The sequence below is a fragment of the Diplotaxodon limnothrissa genome, linkage group LG8, assembly GCF_057381915.1.
Source record: "Diplotaxodon limnothrissa isolate DT_005_m linkage group LG8, D_limnothrissa_male_GT1.1, whole genome shotgun sequence".
Taxonomy (NCBI): Eukaryota; Metazoa; Chordata; class Actinopteri; order Cichliformes; family Cichlidae; genus Diplotaxodon; species Diplotaxodon limnothrissa.
The window spans coordinates 31,905,230-31,918,144 of record NC_140603.1 but is presented as its reverse complement, the minus strand read 5'-3'; the positions used below and the strand labels follow the sequence as shown (position 1 = coordinate 31,918,144).

At 45.6% G+C, this 12,915-nt stretch overlaps 1 protein-coding gene across 1 annotated transcript; it reads right to left on the bottom strand.

Moving 5' to 3' along the window:
• Nucleotides 1–2,992: 2,992 nt before the first annotated feature.
• ch25h (cholesterol 25-hydroxylase) lies at nt 2,993–4,226 on the bottom strand. The gene is made up of 2 exons (XM_085361099.1): nt 3,786–4,226; nt 2,993–3,700 (listed from the first exon to the last, which is right to left on the bottom strand). The coding sequence occupies exons 1-2, from the start codon at nt 4,212–4,214 to the stop codon at nt 3,368–3,370; spliced, it is 762 nt and encodes a 253-aa protein (XP_085217225.1). The 5' UTR covers nt 4,215–4,226; the 3' UTR covers nt 2,993–3,367.
• Nucleotides 4,227–12,915: the final 8,689 nt, after the last annotated feature.

Below are 12,915 nucleotides of genomic sequence, written 5' to 3'. Positions count from 1 at the left end.
GGATCGGGTAGCCGGTACGGATCGGGTAGTGACAGTGCGTCCTTTTGCCAGCATGTGAACTGGTTCCTGCTCCGGGGCTGATCCCAGAACCCTCAACGATTCTTCAGATATTTCACACTGAAGCTGAAAATGATCACAGTAACTGTCATCTGTCCGGACTGTAGCAATCGCCCAATAGATTTTTTTCCCAATTGCATCATTGCGGCTTTGCCATACTGGTCCACCTGATTGTCATAGTTTGTTTGAGAAACAAAGAGAAAGACGAGGACAAAGGACGATGGAAAGAAGCTAAAAAAAAAACGGAGAAGAGACACTAAAAACCTGCTCGATCACCTGCTGGGAAAAAAAGCTAAAAATACCTGGCATCTTCTAACAAACCCCGCCCCCTCTGACAGCAGTCCGGGGGTGGAACAATTCAAGATTCAACCGTTCAGCTGTCGTCAGAGAGTTTCCACATGGGTGACGAATGGCGTACGTGCTCTGCAGAGAAGCACAAAGAGGCCTGCCGAGACACGACTGCAGACAGTTGCACAACCTTCACACACACACACACACACACACACATGCTCACGGTCAGGTAACCTGGTGCTTGTCACTCTGCAGACGCCTTCATCGCTCTCATCATTGTCCTCTGACCAGCTGATTGGTCCGTCACCGTGTGCAGAGGGCGACCTTTGACATTTCACGAGTCAGTGTTACAGCAGGCAGGTCGATGCAGGTCACAGAGGAGCACGCTCGGTTCAGTGCGATTACTCATGCTGCAGCACATTCCTGCGCTTACCTGTCTCTTCCTTTATTGGTGAATCATATCAGGGAAACAAGGGCCTGATATGATTGAAAAAAATCCTCTTTCAATGTTTAGAGATCAGGTCTGAGTGACGGCTCTCTGCACGCACCTCATTCAGGCTCAGGGAGGGGCGGGGCCATCGGTCGGGGTGAGAAAAGGAAGACAGGATAAAGACATGCTGTGGAAGAGAGACGGAGATTAATCCGGTCTGACGTCATTAGCCGTGTCTGGGCTCAAACTCTGCTGCAGGTCCATAAATCAAACGATCACTATGGCATCACTGAGAGTTAAAAACTGTCTAAATTCTTTCATCTGTAATAAAATGATCAGCGTTCTGCTCTACCAGGTGTAACAATTAAGTTTAACATCCAGGCATCCATGAAAACGGAATTTAAGACATTTAACGGAGTTAGAAGTTAGCAGGTAGTTAGCTTCTATCTAAATACAATGTAGCATGTTCTGACTGAGAGATTTCTGAAAAAGTCAAACGTACAGCTCTGCTATCACTTCCAACATAAATGAAGACAGAAACTAAACAGCAGTGATGTTTGCAGGGTTACTGAAGTTGGGCTAGCTGCTATATAATGATGTGCTACGTGATTGCTAGCGACACAGCTATGTTAGCATAAACAGTGAAGCTGGAGGATGAACACTAACTTCTTTCCACTTGATAAAAGTTAACGTGAGGGTTCCTGATGGTTCGAGACAAATGCAGTCGCATGGCAGGATGCTGTAAACGGACCAAACTTCAGTCAGGAGAACAACTGAGATAATCCATCCACAATACGAGGTTAGTCATTCATATACTGCTGCTGGGGCTGCAGTTACATCGTAAGGGTTTAAACACTGAGCTTTAAAATGAACACTGGTAATAAAAGCCGAGGGAGGCCGGCAGTGATCACTGACTGTTTTTAGGGGCTTTTTAGATCAAATAGAACAAGATACAAAGCATTAAACATGTTAAAAACACAAACGCCATGTTAACTGCAGACTACTTTGGGCCCGGAAGCAGGATTCGTCACGTCGTCACTTAAAGACCGAATAACTGATATGATTCAATGCAGAGAGGTCTATTAACACATAGTGAGTGAAGAAGAAACACCCAGTGCATCATGGGAATCCCCCGGCAGCCTACACCTATTGCAGCATAACTAAGGGAGGATTCAGGGTCACCTGGTCCAGCCCTAACTATATGCTTTAGCAAAAAGGAAAGTTTGAAGCCTAATTTTGAAAGTAGAGATAGTGTCTGTCTCCTGAATCCAAACTGGAAGCTGGTTCCACAGAAGAGGGGCCTGAAAACTGAAGGCTCTGCCTCCCATTCTACTTTTAAATACTCTTGGACAGGGGTCTCAAACTCCAGCCCTCGAGGGCTGTTGCAACACACCTGAAAAGTGCTCTAATGGGGTGGTATGGTACTATAAGGTCATTAAGATGAGATGGGGCCTAAAAACTGAAGGCTCTGCCTCCATTTTTACTTAAACAACATGACGACGTCTCTGCAGACGACGTGCTGAATAATTGTGATTATTAACAATAAACTTTATTCCTGCTGAATGTTCACAGATGCTGTTTGAATCGTGACGTTCAGAGATCGTCTCCACCAACGATCTGTCTCCTGCTGAAGCTCACAGACACACAGGTGTGTGTGTGTGTGTGTGTGTGTGTGTGTGTGCGTGTGTGTGTGTGTGTGTGTGTGAGTCTGTGTGTGTGTGTGTGTGTGTGTGTGCGTGTGTGTGTGTGTGTGTGTGAGTCTGTGTGTGTGTGTGTGTGTGCGTGTGTCTGCGTGTGTCTGTGTGTGTGTGTGTGAGTCTGTGTGTGTGTGTGTGTGTGTGAGTCTGTGTGTGTGTGTGTGTGTGTGTATGCATCTGTGTGTGTGTGTGTGTCTGCGTGTGTCTGTGTGTGTGCGTGTGTGTGTGTGTGTATGCATCTGTGTGTGTGTGTGTCTGCGTGTGTCTGTGTGTGTGTGTGTGTGAGTCTGTGTGTGTGTGTGTGTGTGTGTGTGTGTGTGTGTATGCATCTGTGTGTGTGTGTGTGTGTGTCTGCGTGTGTCTGTGTGTGTGTGTGTGTGTGTCTGTGTGTGCGTCTCTGTGTGTGTGTTTTGGACACAAACAGGAAACAGACTTGTGTGTTTCTCTTCACAAACTTTATTTTATTTATATTTTTTTATATTTTATATTTATATTATTATATTTATATTTAGCTTCATTTTGTCTTCAGTGCTCAAACTTTCACTTCCCAGTTCAGAATCAAACTTTCCAGTTTCCCTCTGACGCCGCGCTTCTCCTTCAGCGGCGGCGCGACTCCTCGTCTTCCTCGCCAGCTTATCTCTGTCCCTCGTTTCACTTTCGTCTGTCCCGCGCTCGCAGCCAGCTGCCTCATCGGCACATCTGTCCGGTATCAGTTAACGTGCTCACGGCGCTCTCGTGGCTCCGACTGCTCCGTCTCTACGTCAGAGAGGAGCAGCGAGTCGAGGAGAGCCCGCTGTGATTGGTGGGCTCAGAAGTGGCATAATAAATAAAAACAGGAAGAAATAAATAAATAGAAAACGTCTCTACATCAGCTCCTCGCCATCACGGCGGCTCAGTCCTGCGTCTGCAGCGTCCCGGCCAGGCGGTCCCAGTGGGTGAAGTACGGCGCAAAGTTGCACTTGGACTTGAGGTGGTGAAGGTCGTGGTGGCGCGCCCCGCCGTACAGCCCCAGCGGCACCAGGCGGTGCGTGGCCCACGGCAGGTCGTAGCCGCAGTGATCCTCCACCGACAGCCAGATGTTGACCACGAAGAAGGCGAGCTCGGTGAGCGGGTGGCAGCCCAGCAGGAGGGGGTTGGCGGCAGCGAACAGGCCCAGGCTGAGGGTCTCCCAGGTGCCCGAGTACTCGGCGGTGAGGGCGGAGGTGGAGGTGTAGGTGTGGTGCACCTGCAGGAGGAGGAGAGAGAGCGTGAGGTGGAGGAAGAACAAAGGCGTGACACCGTCACCACCGCCATCGTCCTCGGGGACTCACCTTGTGGAAGGTGCGGTAGAGCCAGGGCACTCGGTGGTGCAGCAGGTGCCAGGCGAAGCTCTGGAAGTCAAAGAGCAGCAGGCACACGAGCACCTGAGCCAGCAGGCGCGGAAGGGGCGGGGCCTCCTCGGTCAGGTGCACCGGCCTCAGGTACCAGTGCAGCACGGTGAGCGGGAAGATGAAGACCAGGTGGTTGTAGAGCGTCAGAGCCAGGCAGCGCCGCACCGACGACCAGCTGACGGAGCTCTGAGGCTGCAGCTTGTACCTGAGCACCCACGCCCACCTGGTGGACAGCGCGTCCAGCAGCAGGAAGGGCAGGCAGAAGGACAGGTAGACGCAGAGCGAGAAGAGCACGGGGAAGAAGGGCGAGCGCAGGAGGGGGGCGTGTCCCAGCACGAAGGTCCACAGAGGCTGCAGCAGCATCGCCATCCTTCAGTTTGTCTCACAGTCGGAGCTCTGCTCGCCTTCATCACCACTGCTCCATTTAATCAGGCAGCAGGCCCCGCCCACACAGCGTCAGCAGCAAGAACCCGCCCTGCCGTCCTTATTGGGATGTTTCCTACTGCCGGAGGGAAAATGGAAAACTCTCCCTCCCACACTCCCACTTCCACATTCCACAGCAGGCTCTTTCACTGTGCACTGAGGATTGTCCCTGTGAGAGCCGCTCACCTGCTTCCATTGTTGGCAGGTTGAGCACGTGTGTGATGTTTACACGGGCTGAAGCAACCTTTAGCTACAGCTGCGGTGTTAGCCCGCGCTGCCACACCTGAGCCGTGCAGGTTCACACACCTGAGGCTCTAAGTGAACATTAAAGAAGCTGTGCTTCAACTTTGTGGTGCGTGAGAGTCTGTACCTCTGCTGAAGTACAGGATGTGTGTACTTGTGTACTCGTGTGTGTGTGTGTGTGTCAGCATTATGAGAAATGAATGTGTGAGCTTACAGTGGTTCAGACTCACTGAGGATGATGACGACAGGTTGTTTCCTCTGATGATGAAGGCTCACATTCCTCGCCGTCTCTTCTCGTCACATGTCAGTCGAGCGTCGCGAGGCATCACAAATGTGCCGTAAAGCTTTATAAAAGTTTGCGTGTTTCTACAAACTTCATCTTTTGTGTTTTTACAGATGTTTCATGATAAATAACATAAACAAGTATTTACATGTTTAAAATAAGAACATGTCCAAACACTGATGCATGCTCTGTTCACCTGGACGCTGCGTCTTCAGCGGACCAGGAGGCGGAGTCAGTACTGGATTCATAATCACAAATATTATTATGTAATATTATTAAGCTAAAAATCGTATATATTTAATCTTCACTATGAAAACATTAGGAAGCTCTTGGCTTTACCTTTTGAAAAATAAAAGTTAACGATCGATGATCATATTGGAATAAATAATTTGATTTAAGATAATAACACTGCACACGTTTAATATTACAAATATGAAATGCAGCTTTGTTTAATGATGTCATCATAGTGCTGACCTGCAGTGGGATTTGCTGTATTTTTCCTTTAAATCCAATTTATTCAGATATAATTATTAAACCTACAGAGAGATATTCACGCTCTGAACGACATAAACGATAGAAGAATGAGATTTACCAGAGCAGCTCTTCGACATTTGTCTTAACATCGAATCCTCTAAAAATAAACCACAACATCAAAACATTTGCGATGACAAAAGTTTAAATTGTGTTTCTAACTGCTGCTTGTTAAAATTCACGTTCTCTGTGAAACGAAACAGAAAAATGAAGTTTCAGCTACTAACTCACAGCTTCCCAAATAAAGTCGGGATGAATTTGGTGATGTGGAGTTTTCTGCTAATCACAGAGTTGTTCCTCGGAGTTCCCCTGGGGAATCCGTGTGGGTGGGCCTGGTGGCTAAAGTAAAGCGCTGCATGCACGTGTGGGAGGATGACGCAGCTGAAGTAAAGTTTACATCAGGGACAAACGACTGTGTGAGTCTGGAGGAAGTCTGCAGAGCTCCTGATGTTTCTGTTGATCCTGGCTGAAGGAGCAGCTCCACAGAATACACACACTAAATTCCCAGAAACCACGCAGACACACACACACACACACACACACACACACACACACACACACACACACACACACACACTAAATTCCCAGAAACCACACACACACATATCTGTGTGTCAGTAAGTGTGACGCTCGCTAACACTGCCACTGAAGAATGAACCAGAATCGACCCCGATGACTGCTCAGTTCCTCTGAAAGTGAGTGGGTGGTGTCAGTGGGTGGAGGTGATAAAGAGCACATTTCGTTTTCTCTGGGTCAGTTTGTAGTTTGAAACTCAAGTTATTTTTATAATTTACATTAACAGATGTAAATACCTCCACCCTGTGCCCATGTGCGTCTCCTGACACGCCTTATCTGATCAGATAGGAGCAGCGCCTCTCCAGCGATCAGCTTTTTATAACTGACTTCCTCCCTCGAGTCGGCTGTAACTGTCACGATCCTGGGTCTTATGACCCAGCGTTTTGAGTTTTAGTTCTTTTGATGTTCATAGTGTATGTTTAACCTTAGTAGGTTTCCTATGTTCATTTGCTTATTAGCTCCCCCTTGTGTTTTCAACCCCTGTGAAGTCTCCCTTGCCCTTCGTGTGTTTCATGTCTGTGTGTCTTATGTTGTCAGGTCTGCGTCTCATTATATTTCCTGTTTTATTTTGAAGGAGTCCTGTGTTCCTATGTTCAATGTTTTTAGTGTTACTCTCTCCTGGTGACGTCGTTATGTTCATGTGTGTCAGCTGTTTCTCCATGTGTTCCCACTTCCCTCATTCAGAATCAGAATCAGAATCAGAATACTTTATTGATCCCTGGGGGAAATTATTTTTTGTTACAGTGCTCCATTATAAACCAACATTAAGACAAGACAGACAATACACTAACTAAGAATAGTACAATATATACATATATATATACATACATACATAAGTCACTCATTATCCTCCTGTGTGTATTTAGTCCGTGTGCTTTCAGTCGTTCTTTGTCAGGTCGTCTGCTCATCCATGTCACAACTTCAGGAATCTATGTCAGTTCACCATGTTTAAGGTTTTTTCATGTTTAGTTTTAGTTCACCCAGTTTAGGTTATTGTTTCGTTTCACCAATGCCCTTTTGTTTGTACCTTTTTGCTAGCCTCAATAAACGGCTTGTTTTTTGTTAAAGTTTTTGGAGTCTGCGTTTTGGGTCCTTTTGTCAACACATACAGTCTGCCCTCGCCGGACTGTGACAGTAACTGCAGCAAAAGCTGGTTCTGCAAAGTATCGCCTCAGGGGGCTGAATAATTACGCACACCCCACTTTCAGTTATTTATTTGTAAAACATGTTTGGAATCATGTCTGATTTTCGGTCCACTCCTCACGTGTACACCACTTTGTGTTGGTCTTTCACCTGGAATTCCAACAAAATTGATTCATGTTTGTGGCTGTAATGTGACAAAATGTGGGAAAGTTCAAGGGGGCCGAATACTTTTGCAAGCCACTGTATTCCAGATAAATGACTTTCATCCAGAGAAAAACTTTGCAGCAGGTTGTTAGTGAGCGTTTGGGGCACGGAGTAGGTTTAAGTTCAGTCACATACCAACACTTTCAGGCTCAAACAGAGAGCAGCCGACAGATGTGAAGCTGTGGGATATGATTCGTGGTGCCTTCCCTTCACATCTGTGAAGGCTGCATTCCACTTCTGGAGAGGCGTTTCCAGCTTCCTCGTTAGTCACCACAGATGCTAAATCACCCTTTGCTCTCTGTTCAGAGCCTGAAAGTCTGAGTGTTGGTGGCGACCCGAGCAGGTGCAGGACAAACATGTTCCAGTCGCAGCTTTTCTGTGTTGGGACGAGTACAATGATGGTGGACATCAAGACACCTGAGCGCGGACGTTTGCTTCTTGAGGCGGGAGACGAGGTTTCATGGAGGCTGTTAACGTTTTTAATAATATCACGTTAATGTTATTTTTTAATTGACGTAACGTTACAAGCTGACGTCAGCTAGCGTGTGATGTTACAAGGTTCAAGCTCAATGTCAGTTTGAAATGGTGTCACTGTCAGTTAAGATGCTGCAGGTTCCTAAATGAACCACGTTGTTCAGTAAGTGCTGCTTGTGACCACGTATTCTGCAGATACGGAGCTTTGTGTACACGGTGAGCTCTAATAGGTTGGCTCAAGCAGCATCTTGAGGAAGGTCGCGCTGTGAGTCGTCCGGTGCGAGGATGTTTTCAGGTCACCTGTTGTCTGTGAGCCTGCGGGGGTGAGGCGTCACAAAGACGGGCACAGATCAACCATTAATGCCTGAATAGCCGGTGGATACTGGGCTCCACGCTCGGCTTCCTTCGTTGGTCAGTGGTTGTTTTTTTTGGTGGTTGATTCTGATTCACGCTGTTTCTTCAACATAAAGCTAGAGAGAGCCGCCAAAGCTGAACCGCAGAAACACAAGAAGCAGCTGTGACCGTCAGCCTGACTGCAGCTCTGTGTTAAGCAGACTGAGCTGTCGAGGCTGATTATGAACTAAGGTGTTTATCCTGCTTTTTAGCGGGAACGATTATTTGAGCAAAGATCTCTCGGTGACAAACGTTCACCAGCAGGGAGATTTACACTTGGCTTTTTTATTGGCAGAAACTTTTCACAGGTTTTTATTCATCTGAAATATTCTGAGATACTTTGCAGAGCTGTGTGTCTACAGACGTCCTGTGTAATTAATAAACTGAACCCAAGTCTCACAAATTCCCGTGTGTAGAAACATTGTTCTTGTATAAACTATCTTTATAACAGTTTAGAGATCTACAAGAGGGCTACTGACATCAGAGAAATGAGATTCAGATCGTTTTAAAAAGCCAGCTGTTTTAACTGTTAATGATTATGTTTAGTTTATGTACCCGAGTGTGAATTTAGCCGTCACACTGTAACATACAACACACTGCCTGAAGAGCATGTCTGTCCTTCAGGTCTTTGCTGTGCTGATAGTCACACACATGCAGGTCACAGAGGAGCACGCTCGGTTCAGTGCGATTACTCATGCTGCAGCACATTCCTGCGCTTACCCGTCTCTTCCTTTATTGGTGAATCATATCAGGGAAACAAGGGCCTGATATGACTGAAAAAAATCCTCTTTCAATGTTTAGAGATCAGGTCTGAGTGACGGCTCTCTCCACGTACCTCATTGAGGCTCAGGGAGGGGCGGGGCCATCTGCTGCGACCGGTCAGGGTGAGAGAAGGAAGACAGGATAAAGACATGCTGTGGAAGAGAGACGGAGATTAATCCGGTCGTTCAGTCTGACGTCATTAGCCGTGTCTGGGCTCAAACTCTGCTGCAGGTCCATAAATCAAACGATCACTGTGGCATCACTGAGAGTTAAAAACTGTCTAAATTCTTTCATCTGTAATAAAATGATCAGCGTTCTGCTCTACCAGGTGTAACAATTAAGTTTAACATCCAGGCATCCATGAAAACGGAATTTAAGACATTTAACGGAGTTAGAAGTTAGCAGGTAGTTAGCTTCTATCTAAATACAATGTAGCATGTTCTGACTGAGAGATTTCTGAAAAAGTCAAGCGTACAGCTCTGCTATCACTTCCAACATAAATGAAGACAGAAACTAAACAGCAGTGACGTTTGCAGGGTTACTGAAGTTGGGCTAGCTGCTATATAATGATGTGCTACGTGACTGCTAGCGACACAGCTATGTTAGCATAAACAGTGACGCTGGAGGATGAACACTAACTTCTTTCCACTCGATAAAAGTTAACGTGAGGGTTCCTGATGGTTCGAGACAAATGCAGTCGCATGGCAGGATGCTGTAAACGGACCAAACTTCAGTCAGGAGAACAACTGAGATAATCCATCCACAATACGAGGTTAGTCATTCATATACTGCTGCTGGGGCTGCAGTTACATCGTAAGGGTTTAAACACTGAGCTTTAAAATGAACAGTGGTAATAAAAGCCGAGGGAGGCCGGCAGTGATCACCAGTGTTGGGTAAGTTACTTTAAAATAGTAACTTAGTTACATTACTAGTTACTTCTCTCAAAAGTAACTCAGTTACTTCAAGTTACTCGTTACTTTCAAAGTAACTAGTTACTAGGGAAAGTAACTTTGGTTTTACTCAGAATTCTCTTGTTAATGTGTTTCTTCCATAACTTTGCCAGTCTTCTAGCTTGCTTACTTGCCACAAGTGCACTGTGCCACCTACCAATAGAAAGGATATGATAACGTGCATATTTCCACGAGAGAAATCCCACGCCTGGACCGTCATTGACTGCTGCCATGATTCTAGCCTACGTCACAGAGTCATGTGCGCCTTTTACATCCAACACAAAAACTGCAGTCGTGGTGCTTTCGATTGTACTCAGAACTCAGAAATTCTGCCTTCTGAATAGGAAGATGTAGGTAACACCAGACTGCAGATGAGCTGCATACAGGGCTGGACTGGGACAGAAAATTGGCCCGGGCATTTTGACTAGAGACCGGCCCACCATTATAGGAAAAATCATAAAGCCTTTGAATGAAAACAAACACTGTTGTGACAGTGATGTTCACTGTTTTGATGGTATATATGCATCAATCTATCAATCGTTTGTTGTAAGACTCAGATAATTATTTTTTAAAAGCTAGACATTTTAAATGAGAATAAGAAAGTAAAGTATTTCTTTGTGCCCCCCATTCCCTGTTAATGCCCTACATGCCCCCTTGGCCACACTTTGCTAGATCCGCACCTGCACAGTTACCAGCTGTCAGCTACCTAAAAAAGGATCCTGGGGTTATTTGTCTCTCAGAAACAGTTCATAACTTCCCTTCAACTCATTCATGTCATCTAAAAGGTAAACCTGTTTCTCCATCACCTGCTCAGCTCTGATGATCCAGTAAGGACATCTCCTGGTTTCATCTTCATGTTTCCCTCTCACCAGATAACCAAACCGACATCATGACCAGCAGCTTTACAGCTGTGGCTCCAGCAAACATCAGCTGATACTAGAAGTTAATATTAAATAAATTCTAACAACAGCTGATCAAGCTTAAACGTGCTGCTGTTGTTTAGCGCGACATCCGCTGGTTTCCTCTTTCGGCGCAAAGTGGGCGATAAACAAACAAGAGAGAAAAGCCGATCAGCTGATCATTGATCAGTTTTCATGATTGAAGTAGAAACGGGAGAGGGAGGGGGGAGAATGAGAGAAGAAGAGGCAGCTGTGCAGCGTAAAGACACAGAATAACTCCAGCTTTGTGCCTTTTTCATTGTAGCTGAATTACGGGACAAACTGTTCCTTTTCACCTCAATAAGAAACGCGTAATATTTTCTCTGAATACCAGACGGGACGGTTGGCAACTCTAATAACTTATGAACAAAATAAGGTTCAACATCATTAACTTCATAGCACCACCCAGCTGTGTAGAAACTCCGTCATGCTAGCTAGCACGCAGTACGGAAAAAGTCAGAATAACGAAAATAAACTCCACCTAAGCTTGGTTTATATCTGACCCAGAGAGACTGCAGGTCATAACTTCTTACCTGAAGTTCAGTTCACACTTGGACCGGCGGCCGCCTCGGGTCTCTTTTCCTTCTGCGTCCCTTTTCCTTCATCCACCTGCTGGCCTCCACCACTTGCTAATGTTACTGAATCTGTGGAAGCTCCGCGATAGCCACCACACGAAGTAACGAGTAACGACCCTATCTAAATCCCAGTAACGAGTAACGCGTTCCTGATTTTGGCATAATAACTAGTTACCGTGCTCGTTACCACAATAATAACGTAGTTACTGTAACGCGTTACTTAATAACGCGTTAGTCCCAACACTGGTGATCACTGACTGTTTTTAGGGGCTTTTTAGATCAAATAGAACAAGATACAAAGCATTACAGTTTTTTCTGAATGCTTAAACCCTAACTGTGATTCCTGTAGCACAATCTCTAAAACTATTCAGACTTATAGCAAAACCACTCACTGAGTTTGCAAAACTAAAAGCACAAAAACTGCTTTGCACTCAGTTTGCAATTTTGTAACACACACTTTGCAAAACTGTAGGCACAATTCACTGCACAACACTCAATTACCAAATTTCCAACACACTCCTAGCAAAAGTACACACATGTATGGCTATCATTAACACTAATTTGCCAACTGTCTGGCACACTTTCACATGTGAAAACTTCTTTAGATAATTAGTTCACTTTGCAATCAGCCTAAGCACTATAATACAGGTAAGCTGTGTGTGCGGAGTACAATGGAGGGAGCAGAAAGAGTGAGAAGTAGAGGAGGCCGAGGAAGAGGACGTGGAGGTGAAGAAGTAGGATGAAGAGGACGACAAGGACAAGGAGGAGCAAGAGGAAGACGAGGAAGGGGGAGAGGAAGATGAGGAGGGGGGAGAGGAAGGGTAGGAAGAGTAAGAAATAGAATTGCTGATGACATCAGAGCTACAATAGTGGACCATGTCATCAACCGTGGAATGACCCTGAGGGTAGCTGGCCAACGGGTCCAGCCTAACTCGAGCCGCTACACTGTAGCAAGCATCATAAGGACATCTTGAAATGAGAATCGGTGAGTACAGTCACTCCGCACAAAGATTTGTAGCACTGCCGTATGCCAATGAGAAACACACCAATACCATTGATGTAAAAATACTGAAATTGTTACTTTACAGAATTGCTAGATGACCAGATGCTGGGGCAGAGGAAGCATGTTCACTGCAGACCAAGTAACCCATATAGTCATTATGGCGATTGCAAATAATCCTATACTTGGAAATGAACACTTGTGTTTGTTTTGATGTGTTTGAATAAACAGCAGTACTTGAAGTTTGGATCCCTCTATGCTTATGGATCTATGACAGAAGTATGAGCTCAAACTGACATAGCCTACCTTGTGCACAGAGAAAGCAAAAGCCAGATGTGTTTTATATTCATACCATCAGTGTGCAGTTGGCGCATTGTGTGCTTAGTAGATGATGGCTTGTGTGTACTGTTTGATACGGAAACACCATTTTTACGAAGGTGTGAGGAGTTAATCTAGCTGTGTTTGCTTTTGCAAGAGAACTACAATGTTTTGATGATTGGGTGACAGGTTTTCTTATTTGTGTGAAGAGTTTTGCAAAATTAGCCAATAGTTACAAAAAATGTGCTTAAGCAATC